This window comes from Spodoptera frugiperda, chromosome 17, assembly GCF_023101765.2.
Source record: "Spodoptera frugiperda isolate SF20-4 chromosome 17, AGI-APGP_CSIRO_Sfru_2.0, whole genome shotgun sequence".
In the NCBI taxonomy this organism is placed as follows: Eukaryota; Metazoa; Arthropoda; class Insecta; order Lepidoptera; family Noctuidae; genus Spodoptera; species Spodoptera frugiperda.
Genome location: NC_064228.1, coordinates 2,178,177 through 2,192,965, shown reverse-complemented (window position 1 = coordinate 2,192,965; position 14,789 = coordinate 2,178,177). Strand labels below are relative to the sequence as shown.

Genomic DNA, 14,789 nt, shown 5'->3' with positions numbered 1-14,789 from the left:
GTTTCGGGTGTGCATTGCTTACTATCAGATGATCCGTACGCTCGTTTCCCGACTTATACCATAAAAAATGTGTTTATAGACTTTTGCAACAACTAATTTCCTCAGAGCAAAAAATACAACTCAGTTTTTTCCACACAACATATTGAATAAAAATTTTCTTTCCAGTACTATACTTAATACTTTTTCAATTATAATTAAAGTTGCCATATTACTTAATAAAAAAGTAAGAGACTTCAGGTTCCTTTCTATGAAAATTAATTAGCCATACGAAATAGCGTGCCGTTCTCATAAAACTTATGCCGAGTACGCCTTTTGAAAACTTTTAAGATGTTTCCTTGCTCGCTTGATAAAAATAAATAAAAAATGTTATAAAAATGTTACTGAACATGAAACTTCTTAGTTCAAGTACTTTTGCGTAAATAGGAATAAATTTTCCTAACTTTTACATGCATTTGTGGTTTTCTTCATTGCTTCTGGTCGAAATTATGGGTTGCTTACCCATAATTTGGATTAAAATTAACAAATAAGGTAGTATGGATGTATTTTTCGATTCATTCATAACTAAGTGTGTCAAGTTTTTTTTATTGAACATTCAATATTTACACTATACATCATATTTACAACTAAACTAGTAAACAAAAAACTAAAGAAAATTTATTTAAGTACTAGGTATTTACAAAGCATAAAAAAATTTGTCCGCATCGACGTCAATGGAAAGTAATAGTTGTTCGTCTAGTTTTTTATCTTAACGCCACAACCGTAAACAATTTCGACAATCAAGAAAAGATATTTCAATACATTTATACCAAAACAGTAACAACAATATTGGGAACTAAACACGACTACAGTATCTAAAATTAATTAGCGGGTCTAGTACGACAGCGCCAACGACTGACAGAAGAGACGTTATTATCTACGTGACGAGAATACCATCCCGACTCGTTATGCTTCCACGAAGAATAAAGGAATGTAGGATGTATGCTTGTATACATCTGCCTCGTGCCGCTTACAAGAAAAATATACGTGCCACAGACAATCGAATTTGGCGGGAAATAAGGAAAAATGGCGTCGATTTCGTGGAATGTCTTTTTTTTTGTTTGTTTCAATTGTGTTGCGAATTGCGAGAAAAATGGTAGGTATAATGAGGAATTTGTAAATAAACAAATAAAATGATTTATTTAGTATCGGTAAGATCGGGTTTCTTTGACCCAAATTCTATAACTAATAGGAATCCAGAATAAAGCTTGTATTAATTTTCATTGGTCTAATAGTTTGGGTCAAAAACCCTGATCTTACGGTACGTTTTACATTTAAGTAACTTTTACAATGTGTGACAGATAGGGTTAAAGTCCATTGGGACTATGGGACCCTCTTCAGAATATACGCAGCGATATTTTAATTGACCTAAACAGAGGGCCTAACTTTACTTATTAGGTTGAGCTCGAGCAAAACAAATATTACAAAATACAATTATTTATTTGTACATGGGAATACCAATAATTAGTTTGATTAATGTTTTTTGATATCGTCACGTTAATCCTCGAAGTGGTAGGCAGAGGTGTACATTATGGCACACAATGCCACTGTACAATGTATACCCACTTTTCACAATTTATGTTGTAAGTCCCATGTTATAGGTGGTGAGCCTATTGCCATATACCGGGCACATTTCGAAAGATTTAATTAATGTCTCCAATTTTAATTAAATTAAAATGGCGCGTATTAATGAATAGCAAACATTTACGCGATAGACGACCATTTTGAAAAAAAAATATATTACTCTAAAAGGTTTTTTTACCACCAAATACTATTTCCAGGTGGTAAAAAAACGGGTATTTTTTAAATGTGCTTTACTTTACGTGAGTGGTACGAAGTTTCGTTTGGTTTTCGCTATTAAATGTATATTTTTACGACTGAAATTAATGACTGTGACGCAAGCACGTAGGGCGGTACGTTTTACGGTAAAATTATCGGTGATTATTCGGTTTTTTTTTTATGAGGAGGTTTATAAAAAGGAGTTTGATTAACGTGTGATGGACATGTATGATGGATTGTGTGTTGTGGTTCAGTTTTTAAATGTGTTTTGGTTGCTATGGAAACATAAGTTCTCTTTTTACTTTTTCCTTTGAGTGGGGAAAATCATCCAATGACTGCTCCTGCCTTGGGCGAAGCGAGAGGAAGTGTCAGGGTCTTACTGACTAAAAATCACCCCGTTCCTACTTCTGCTTTTCGTGCCGGAGCTCCGATAAACCGCTAGGCAGTCCACAGCTTCGGGTATAGGCTTGTTCTCTGGAAAATACTTAACTTGTCTTGAAAAGAGCTGAACAGGTTTCAGCATTTTTCGAAATCTACAAGTACTTTCATATAAATGAACATTGTATCGCAAACAAAAACAATGTTTCAATTAACATTAAGCCAAATTGGACACAATTCGTGCTTGTACGTTACCTCATTTAGTAATACGACATTTAAAATCGATACACGTTTGTTTAATTAGATAAGTCTAAATGCAAAACCGATTAGTATCGATAAACCGTTACTTAACTTTTAAAGTTTATCTCGCAAACATTCCATAAAATCGACATGAAATCTTAAGATAACAGAGATGACTACTGGAAATTGGAATTCGATTATCATCAATATAGTTTTACGGTTCGCGATTATCGACAACACGTTTCCCATCCCTAGTGGGGTCTACGTAAAATGTAGCTTACTGGGGGTCCAAAATCCATAAACTTGTGTTATTTTACGACTTCTAGGGGTTGTTTATGGGAAAAGGGGGTGGAGGGGCGACTTTAATTATTTAACAAAGTGCCACTGTCTAATTAAGTTTGTGCTTTTGTGTAATTGAAGTTTTTACTGTCGACGCCATGATGAAAATTTGACGTATCGAGTGAATAGGGTGCACTTTTTAGTTGCGTGAGTTATTTACTTAGCTTTTGTTTTGTTTGACTTTTATTTCGTACAAAAGATTACACTTATCTTTCGTGTGTTAAATAAAAGAAATAAAAACTCTCAGTCGTTAAAAGTTCAAATCTTTTTCTTGCGTGTTCCGAGTTTATGGGAGATATTTTTTATGATGGCAATATTTTCTTACATTAGAACGAATTAAAAAATATTTCTTAATAAAAAACAGGAAGTACTTAGACTAAAGTAATTAAAAATTTGATTATTACGAATTCCGACTATAAAAATTACATTTGTATTTTAAAAATATCACGAAACGGAAATACTAAATTATTTCTAATACTGAAATTATGACTCTAACTGCCGTACTCAGACACATTTAATGATTACTTAAACTATTCCTTAGTAACGATTTTGTTCCAAAACAAATGCTAAGGACTGGGATAAGTAACCATTAAATGACTCTTAAATGCGGCTGCAAATTCAAATACTATTATAATTACCTTCATAATTAAAAAAACCACTACACAAATTAATATTCCAAATCCAAATCGATTCTCGCAACAACAAAACGAACTCGATTCCCACCCCGTTACATCAAATCGAATGCAGAAAAACTCCGAGCACTTTAAAATCAAATGCGTAGGGATCCCTCAGAGAAAAATCCCGTAAAATCTAGACGATAAACGGAACCACTGGGGAGTAAGTGCCTAGCACGTTGAAATGAAATGATCTCTAATCTAGGATGGCTTTGCAAAGTAACCGATTTCAAAAGCGCGGTGCGTCGGGGGCGCGAGCAATAAAATTTTACGAGCCGTATCCATGGCAACGCCGCCATTATGCAGTTGCGCGGGCCCGCCGCGAGGGGCGCTGCGTTCGATTTTTCGTTGTTTTTTTTTCTTGTTTGATTATTATCTGTGGATTTTTTAATTGAGACATCTGTAATGGGGGTTTAACAATGGTTTTATAAAAGGTGTTCGGTTTTGTTATTTTTTTATTAAATTGTTATGAAAGGACTTTTCTTGGATAATGAGTTTTATATTGGAGTCTAACAGAGCATTTTCTTGGATAAACTAAATGACTAATGGTCTTGTAAAAATAAATTAGTAAGCCAACAGTTATAAGAAGTTAGTCTATTTTAATGCAACTGTTCGTGTTATTCTACGATTTCACTACTACACTACTTAAAACATTAAAAAAAAAACAAAAAAACACTGGAAACTTTCTGTCATGCTGAATATTATGTATTAAAAAATGTAACTTACCAAGTTAAGATACTATAATATTATCATACAAGACCAAGTTGATACTACCTCAACTAAAACAACATGGTTGCTAGACACCATCAAACACGAAATATCAATACATACAGATACACTATCCATTTCGAAGCTATGAATTTGAATAACAAACAGACTGGCGACCATAGATAAAGTTTAACACCTCCTTACAGTTACAGTGTATTTAAGATAGGAAAAGGTAATAATCTAATCGATATTTTATCTGTAAAGTTTAGAATAAGTTGCGAGCCGTAGTTTAAAGAACAAAACTTTTACTTTTAGTTTAAAAACGAACTAAAAAAATAAATCCCTCAACTTAATAGCAAGAAATTAATCATCATTTATTTTTTAATCCCACCCAAAACATAAATGTGAAAGGCTGCCAAGTTCGATAATATTGGAATGCTTCGCCTATAAAAGAAGTGAGATCTAAATAAGTACCAAGTTCCATACACAGACTTCAGTTAAAAATGATATAACAAGTTGGCAAGTTTTCACACACTTTGTTATAAACCTACTAAACGCAATGAGTCAAGTATATAATTTTCTATTAAAACTTGCCAAGTTATATCATTTTTAACTGAAGTCTGTGTATGGAACTTGGTACTTATTTAGATCTCACTTCTTTTATAGGCGAAGCATTCCAATATTATCGAACTTGGCAGCCTTTCACATTTATGTTTTGGGTGGGATTTCATTTATTTTTGTAAGGTTTATTTTCTTTTTTTCTTATTTTACTTTACTTTGACCAAATACAAACCTTCGTAACGAATTTTAGGTCGGTACGACCATTGGAAGATATAGATAATTTTTTTGTTTTAGTATGAATTTACACCTTCATTATTTTTAAAACCGACTCACACTTGGCCATTTTCAGATTTTTTCCTTTACCTTGACCTAAAGACCTACCTCCATGCCAAATTTCAAGTCAATACGACCATTGGAAGTGGTCTAGGTTTTTGATGAGTGAGTGAGTGAGTGAGTGAGTGAGTGAGTGAGTGAGTGAGTCAGTCAGTGAGTGTATAGTAAAAATAGCGATTTTCTGACGTCGATATCTCAAGACCTACAATAGGCACATTTATGAAATTTTGTATTTTAGATAAGTAAGTAGATCTCGACAGATACTAGAAATTTCATATGCGTAGATAAAATAGATTTTGAGTTATAGGTGGGTCGAACTTGGCCCGAAATGGTTCGTGTAATATAACCCACGGCCGGTGTGTCGGTTTTTTGCTCGAACTTGGCGGACACACTGCCGTGTGTCTAGATCTTAATTTTTTTTATTCGAATTTTTTTTCCTAAGAAAGACAAAAGGAAACAGAAGAAATTCATAAATTCATAGCACAACAGAAGATTGTCACGGGATGTTATAAAAATGAGATTTGGAACAGTATATATAGAAAAAAAAATACTTAAATTTCCAAGGAACATTCTTAGGCAATTGCATTAACAATAAGAACTCCTAAGTAATATATTTACTGCCTAAACTTGGCAATGCAACCAGACTCGGAAATACTTATAAAAACTCGTTTCCATTAGTAACACACACACACGTTGTATAAAACTAAATTCTTCTTACAAGCGATAGTTTGCTACCATGGAGTATTGAAATAAGGAGTGCCATCTTCAAAGATAATAAAAATAAATCAAGTATCTTTCGAATCCTGTTAACCCCAACTTAGCGAGATTTTTTGTCGTTACCACAAGTGAGTTAGCTGCCAGGATCGCTCATATCACTAATGGAGTCCAGTAGAACTGATCCGGAGCTGCAGACAACGTAACAGGTTACCGGGGCTTCGGCTTAAAGCAGGAGAGGGAACGGGGTGGTTTTTAGTCAGTAAGAGTCTGATCTCTTGCCTCACCCAAGTAGAGAGAGCAGGAGAAGTAATTGGATGACTTTCCTCTTCAAAAAACGACGAACGAAACGAACGAAATGTCACTTGTCCAATAAACCATTTGCTAATGTGCTGTTATTGGACGATTAATTTTTGTTTGCTAGGTAAAAATTGGACATAATTGATCTCACACTCTCTGTTGAACAGGAGAATGGTAGCCCCCCATTAGTGTAACAGACACCTTCCACACACTCCTTACATCCATACTCCATGGTAGGACCTCTAAAATAAAAAGTAACGGCCGCCACCCGCCATCTTGGATTTCCTAAATGTCTTTCAGTTATTAGTATCTGTGGAGCGCTTCACTAAATTTGTTTTTAGTCTCTGGCATGAAAGGGGTGTTTCGGCGGGAATGTATTCTGCGAAACTTTTACGAGAATTCATTGTTGAGAACTAGTTTTATTTTTGTTCGAAGTTTAGTTACAGTTTTTGTTTGATTTTGTGATCGTAAGAATAAGAAAGTATAATGGCTAGAATTTCGGCTAAGATTTTTATTACTTCAACATGAATTCAAGAAATACAATACCTAATTTCTTCACCATCAGCCGAGAGACGTCCACTGCTGAACAAAGGCCTCCCCTATTTTCTTATTGGTGAATATTTGTATGAGTTTCCTAATTTGATGATTGGAAGCGTAATGGAAGGTCAAAAGTTTTGACAACACCTATTATAATAAAACCACCAATTACTAGCAACTCCATGAAGCCATTATCAGGTCATTTGTCCATTTTTGGCCACGTTTTTTGTTTTTAACCGACTTCTCTTTCGTTTTTCTTACATAGAGCTTAGGCATAATAAGTTTTTATGCGAATAAATAACAATAGTAAGACGTTACATTCAAATTGAACACTGCCTAGCCTAAACTTGTTTCAACCTGTCCATAGTCCATTCGCACGCTGCCGGATATTGGGCGAAATACCTAAATGATTACTGTTTTATAGGCCTGTCTCGTCAGTTTACTGACTTAATAATGATAACCTTGTATAATTTATGATTTTTCGTAAGCTTATTTTTAATTACAATTAGGTTTTTTTACTGTGGGTTGAAGAAACAAGAATATATCTAACGGAATCTAATCTAACCTGCTGCGGACTACCTAGCGGGTTACCGGGGCTCCGATTCGAAAAGCAGGAGTAGGAACGGGGTGGTTTTTAGTCAGTAAGAGTCTGACACTCCCTCTCGCCTCGCCTTAGGCGAGAGAAGTCATTGAATGATTTTCACCCTCAAAAAAAAAAAAATCTAATCTAAACTAACATCAATAATTTACTTATTTTTTTGTCTTTGTTCTTTAATATGAAATACAAACTTTTAATCTGATCACACAAAGAATTGTTCCGTGCAAAAATTTAAACCGTAACACATTGCCTGCTAGTTATCTAAGCATAACCTTAACCAATCGTCCAGTCTTTTATTTTTTTAAACCTACACATTTTGACCATTCAAACATAGCTTCCTAAAGATATATTTATTTTTTAGCTGGAAGTAACTGACAGCATCGAATTGTGGTCCGTAGTTAGAACAAACGGCTTCACACTGGTGCGCCCGCGCCGTGTAAACAAACAAACGCAGCGGCACATCAAACGGCTGCGTGTACGCATTTACATGTGTAGGGCGGCCATCTTGTGGAGGAAGTGGGGAATTTTCTTTAAGAAAGATTAATTTTGAAAATAATTTCGTTTAGATTTTTAGGATTATTTTGATTGATTACCTACTCTAATTGGATAGAGTAATAGATCATTTGATTTAGATAATTTAAATGATAATTTTGCCTAATTTTAATCGTCTCAGTATTATATTGTACACTGACTGATCTTAAATTATGTGCAGTAATACGCATGGATCAACTCTTTGTGTGATTCAAAATATTGCTGTTTCGGGTCTGAATGTCATATGTATGTGAACTTGTATGTTTATAAACACACCCACAACAGCAGAAAAATATCTAGTGTGGGGCAACGAGTAAAAATAATAATAAAGTAAACAAAACTTTCTGTCAATTTATTCACATACTAATCAACGTAGTTTTATACTGAGACAAAACCAAATCTACTAATACACAACACCATACCAAAACAGGACTATCCACAAAACGTTCCAACGCATACATCACCTACTGAATCTAAATATACAAGTGGAAGCGACTGCTATGCATCACTCGGCATTGAACCCGGTGGCGCGGGTTCATCCGATCAGTTATCACTTGCCCATTATTGTACAATTGCCGTGTTAGTACCAGCGGAAGAAATACTTAGTAGGTGTTAATAAATGGTTGTTGGGACACCCTGTATTAATGTACTGTGGGGGGCGGTGGCGGGTAGCCATTTGGTGCAACCTGCATGCAGCCAGTATCGGAAGACACTGTAGCCCGTAGGCGACCTGCTTATGGGACAAGACGGCCACAACCTCCCTAACCCGCTGCAAAACCTGTAAGCCAGGATCTACAGTAGATACAACCATGAAATCACCGGAACATTAAAGTCCGGCGCGTCCCAGGGACACGAATGACTGTATTGGATCCCGTAACGAAATGAACCAGAAGAAATTATAAGATGAGAAGAAAAATAAGTAAAAAAAAGAAAAACTTTGATGCCTGAACCGGAGCTGCGGAATACTTAGCGGGTTTATCGTGGCTCTGGCTCGAAGGGCAGGAGTAAAAACGGGGTGGTTTTAGTCAGTAACAGTCAGACACTCTCTCTCGCCTTGCCCACGCGGGAGAAGTCATTGTATGATTTTCCACCCTATTTACAATTATCAATCCCAACAATATTAAATGAACACAATTAACATCATAAAAAATACTTCCTTTGTAATAAACCGCCGAGTTAAAATTAACTATAACCTATAGAGCCGATGTTTACACTAACTGAAAGCGTGAACCATTTGTTCCGATTCTAAGTATGGCCATCGTACGCCTTTGATGTTAAAACCATGTTATTGTTATATTTTCAACCGGTAATTTAACTACTGCCTCGTTGGTCGAGTGGTCGCAATTGCGACTGCCGGGCAAGGGGCCTCGCATTCGGTTCCTGTGTCGGGAAAAGTTGCGATGTTTTCGTTTGTCTTCAGTCAGTGTCTAAATAAACTTAAAAGCTTCTCACATAAGCTTGAAATAAGACAGATTTTTACGTGTCAGCCTGTCAGGTTTTAAACTGCGACTTTTACGCTTGAGAAGGTGCTACTATAACTTCTGAGTCACCAATGATCATGTCAATGAAATTACATACATGCATAAATAAATACAAACAGTTACTCTCAGGCCTGTCTCCCATGGGGATAGGCAGAGACTACAGAACGCCGATTACTAATTACGATTCTAACATAGGTACCTTTTTCATCAGTAAAATTATTCATTACTAGCTGACCAGGCAAACTTCGTACCGCCTCAAATATTATTTTCTCACCTTTTAAACCTTCCCTGGACACTTACACAAATAATTAATTCATGACCGAAATTTGCCAAATCGGTCCACCCGCTCTCGTCTTAACGAGACTAATGAACAGCAATTGATTTTTATATACTTACATATATAGAGAGAGATTATGAATTAATATTTGTCCATTTGTTTGTTCCAGATGTAGTGCACCACTCCGCTCATAGAATACGCAACCACAGAGTTGGCAGACGACACCGGGCTGTGAATGGTAAATAATAGTTACTAATGTATAGCCAAGAGTAAAAAAATAAACTAGGTATATTCAGTGCCGGCGTAAGGGCCACTGATACCCCGACCGAAAATATTGTGGCGCCCACTTGAGGGAAGCAATATCAAGTGTTAGTTTTTTGCTGAAAAAATATGCATATGCCCAGAGCGTAGAGCACAGTTCTGAGGGCTTGGAGAGGCAAGAGACTCCAACTTCAGACCTTGGCGCCCCCCAGAATTTGTCGCCTTGGGCCATCGCCCCATCACGCCATCACTGGGTATATTTTTTTATATTACATGGGTCGACGTTTGGCTGCTATCTCGTATATACCTTTAAGACACTTTTTAATAGTCAAAATAGAATTGTCCATTAGTTTGTCACGATTAATTAATTTATTTATTTATTTCTTCATTATCATCATCAGCCGAGAGATGCCCACTACTGAACAAATGCATCAGCCTCCCCTTAGTCCTTTATTTATTTATTCTATGCATATTACTGCACAGTGCACATGTAACTTCTTGTTCATTCTTCAAAATAACCACCTGTTAGTAGTAATAGTTTTATTTAAATAAAAAGCCTTTAAAATTATGAATGCAAACACATTTCTGTCTCACCGTCGCGCAAACTATTTTCAATTTACGCTCGAATTAACCAAACAACTTTGTTTTCGTTATCCACACTACAGACGTTAGAAAAACTGTAATAAATACGTAAACACTTCGTTAATTACAATTTATTACTAGCGAAGGACAAGTTGGGTCGTACAAGGACGGCCTACATCGGGGAAGGGCAAATATTGACCTTAACTCAAGCCGAAGGATGCCCTTCAAAAAGGTCCCGACTAGTTTCAAACAGGATAATTACGTAAAAGAACAAAAGATAATGTTCGTGTTAGAATTATTTACTGCACTAGCGAGTATTAAACATTGTTTTCTACTGTTTACAAGATTATACTTGCAATGATAACAATAAATAAACACTGCAAAGATAACTTTGTAGACACTGCTGCCATCTATTAGCAAGCTTAAGAAAACAGGTTTAGGTTTCTCACCAACAGGTGGCGCTGTTCTTTATATTATTTGAACTAATTTAGTTCGTCTACTCCCCAACAGATGGCGAGCTGCATTTTGAACCGGAGCCCTATAGTAAGAAACTGGAACTGAATTCTTCTGGGAAAATACATTGTAAAGTCGCTGGTGGTGTCGCTCCAACAGTACAATGGTATTTGGTAAGTTTAAAATTTTATTTGTTATGCATTTTTTACTGTTTTCAATTAAAATTGTAATATATTAAACTTTCTAACTAACTTTCGTGAGACAAACTTACTTACTTATTTATTTATTTATTTATTATAAAAATCTTCCTACACTCTCATTACAGGATTTCCCAATTCGATAGTGAGGCTTAACCTAGTGTACATAATAAACTTAAGAAACTAAAATAAATTATACAAAAAATAAGGAGAAAAAAAAAAAAGAAACAAAACTCAATCATAATGAAGAAACCCTTACCTAACCTATGTATTACAAAACTACTAAATAACCTTACATAATAACATAATTATACAATAACAGTAACAAAACAACTAACCTAAAATAACAAAAAATAAATATAAAATAAGTACATAAGGAACTATTCACCATCGTAACTTAAAATATACAATAATACTTTTGTGAATTCACTCGAAGGAGCTGTAAATATGTCAATCTGATTGTGGAGCTTATTGATGGTACGGATTGCGCGAGTCAGTGGTGCTTTAGCGAGAAGATTGGTCCTCGCCGTTGGCACTGCCAATATTGGCGGGCGCCGCCGTCTCCACACGTAGCGGTCTGGTACAGAAAGACTCAGGTGACGCAGAACTCCCGGGTTATGTTCCAGACCTCGGAGCAACCTCACCAAGTAGGCAACTAAGGCAAATTTCCGCCGTACACCGAGCTGATTGTACCCCACCATGCCGAGCACAAACAAAGTGGGATACATCAGCGGGTAATACGGATATACCCCATACAGCTTCCAGTACAAATGTCTGGTGAACTTATTCTGTACGCGTTCCAACATTAACGTGTACTTTGTCTCGTGCGGATCCCATATGACAGCACTATGTTCCAGATGACTCCTGACTAATGCGTCATACAGGACCCTAACTGTTGCAATGTTGGTGAAGTTCCTCGTCTGCCTCAAAACAAAACCTAGGTTCCTAAATGCCCTTTTGCAGATCTTCGTAATATGGTCGCGAAACGACATCTCCCGAGACACAATAACCCCCAAATCCCTCACCTCCGTGACACGTTGCATAGGCACCGCGTCCAGCACGTATTCATGCATGAGGGGCACTCGAGCACGGGTAATACTCATTACCGAGCACTTTGCTACGTTGAAGTACAGCCTGTTCTCCTTACTCCATTCCAGTACTCGGTCTATGTCCTCCTGCAATCGCTCACAGTCGGATTTACCTTGTACTTCCATCAGCAACTTCAAGTCATCCGCGAACAGTAAACAGCAGCCATGTCTAATGACGTCGGGCAAGTCATTTACCATTATTATAAATTCAAGGGGACCCAAATTACTGCCTTGACTCACTCCTGATCTGGTGTAATATGGATCGGATGTACACCCCTTATAGTCCACGTACTGCTGTCTATCTCGCAAATAGCTCGAGAAGAATTGCAATAGATGTGGTGTGCAGCCAACCCTTGCAAGCTTCTCCAGCAAGATGTCATTGTCTACGGTATCAAAAGCTTTCTTAAAATCAAAATAGGCAACGTCAACCTGCACACCAGCATCTACCGCCGGGACCACCCGCGCCATAAAGTTTAATAGATTAGTGGCCGTACTGCGCGCCGGGCGGAATCCGTGCTGTGCGTCGGAAAGCTGCCCACTTACCTGCCTCTGTATGCAGCGCTGAAGAGCGGATTCAAACACTTTGGCCGGCGTCGACAGTACTGCCACAGGTCTATAACCACTAATTTCTGATCCCGCCTTCCCCTTAGGTACAGGGATGACTCGTGTTATTTTCCATTGTGCTGGGAACGTCGCCGAGCTGAGAATAACATTAAAAATATAAAGCAAGGGTTCCGCCAGGACCTAGCGCAATCCTTGAACAAAAAAGCCGGTATTCCGTCCGGTCCTGAGGACCGTTTCGGCTTTAAATGTTCCAGTGCCGTAATGACGTCATCCCGACTAAGTACATCAACGTGCACTCTCGCCCCGCTTCCCGCTCCCGCTCCCGCTGCCGCGCGAGCATCTAATCGTGGTGGCTGCTTGCTATACACCGATTCAAAAACCTCGCAAACTGTTCTACACACTCATAGTCTGATAAATGTTTACCATTAAATATAATAGAATCTTTTTTAGCGGAACTTTTCTGTGATCGGATGTACTGCCAGAAGGACTTAGGATCTTTAGCAAACTGAGACTGAATCTTATTCTGATGCTGCTTGTAAGCTGTTTCAATAGATTTTTTAATAAGTGACCTATATTCAGAATATTTTTTGTAATCCCTATCACTTTTAGTTCTCTTATATATTTTGTGAAGTCTTGATTTGGTTTTTAAGTCTCTAATTATATCATTCGTGTACCATACTGGATAACTATAACGTGACTTTGGTATTAGTTTTTTCCTAGGAACACATTCATCAAAAATTTTATTAATATTGTCATAAAATAGCCCTAATATTTCATTTAGATTATTCATCTCATACATGTTTTTCCAATCAATAGAAAGTAACCTATGATACAGTAATTGATAATCCGCTTTATAAAAGTTCCATTGTGGTCTATTATCGCTCGCCCGCACATCGGGTGCGTTCAAATCGGCAGCGGGGGCCGGAGCGGGCGCCCCGCTCGCGAGCCGCACACTTATCGCAAGCGGCGGGTGGTGCGCGTCTACCGGCACGAGCGGCGCGTCCGCCTCCTCGACACAAACGTTCTCGCTAAAACCTGAACTTAATACCAAATCCAGTTGCCTATTTAAACAATTGGGTATATTATTACTTTGAGTGAATTCACAAAAAGACACGAAATATTCATAGTAATTACTTATACATAATGGACATGAATGTAAATTAAAATCGCCTATTACAATGACTTCCTTATACTTAGAGCATAATTTTTCTATAAGGTTAAACAAAATCATATAGTCATTTTCCGAACTAGCAGGTGGAATGTATATCACTAAGCATAAGAATAAAAATCTGCCATTTAAGTAAACGGTAACACAAACTATTTCGAACACACAATTGTCAATAATAATATCGGGTACATGTACTTGCCGCAACTCGAACCGGTGTGTGGCCACTAAAAACGCTCCGCCCTGTTTTCGTCCATCCGCTCGGTCACATCGAAGTATCTGGTACCCGGTAGGTATTATTTCGTGATCTTCAATAGAGGCATTGCAGCCTGTTTCCGTTATTGCGTATAAATCATAATTTAACGTCTCAATGTTATTCCTGAACTCGTCCAACTTTGTGCGAAGACCACGTACGTTTTGATAAAATATATTAATATTATTACTACTCATTATTCGTTCTTTTGGTTGGCTTACGAAACCAAATCCATTCGTCAAATTCTGCATTCTTAGGCCAAACATCCGCTTGATTTAAGATATCAAAATAACTTTCAGATACTCCAATAACAAACGACGAGTAATCTCTCTCCGTTTTATGTTTTATTTTATCAATTTTGAACGTGGAGTCCGGGCCACATATAGATTTTACGTGTTCCGTTATGGCTTCAACGGTAGTGTCAGGGTGCAATCTCCAAACATGTAGGTGTTTTTTTCGTTCAGTAGCTTGAATTGCCTTCAAAGCTGTATTTGTGCCAACTTTAACATTTTTAGGTGACTTGTAGATTTTTTTTTTATTTTGTACTGTGGTCCAGCCCGATTCCTTGTCTCCATCCTCAATGACAGTTGGTGCATCAACCATTGTTAAGTTGGTAATGCACGAAGCATTTTCCCGTAATACTGTCGACTTCGTGGCCCCACCTTTGTTTACCTTTTCAACGCGAATATTCTTAGACGAGGTTTTAGGTAGATTAGTGACTTCTGCAAATGTGGAAGTAG

At 37.2% G+C, this 14,789-nt stretch overlaps 1 protein-coding gene and 1 long non-coding RNA gene across 3 annotated transcripts in view; one reads left to right on the top strand and one right to left on the bottom strand.

The window, feature by feature from the left end:
* Nucleotides 1-14,789, bottom strand: part of LOC118268738 (uncharacterized) — a 242,283-nt gene that overhangs the window by 82,500 nt on the left and 144,994 nt on the right. The gene's annotated exons all lie outside the window — the stretch shown is intronic.
* The window catches only part of LOC118276926 (tyrosine-protein kinase-like otk), a 45,217-nt gene that overhangs the window by 17,668 nt on the left and 12,760 nt on the right, over nt 1-14,789 (top strand). For both annotated transcript variants that reach the window (XM_050699738.1, XM_050699736.1), the window contains exons 3-4: nt 9,656-9,724; nt 10,840-10,955. In XM_050699738.1, the coding sequence (XP_050555695.1) occupies nt 9,656-9,724; nt 10,840-10,955 (185 nt within the window). The remainder of the gene's footprint in view (nt 1-9,655; nt 9,725-10,839; nt 10,956-14,789) is intronic.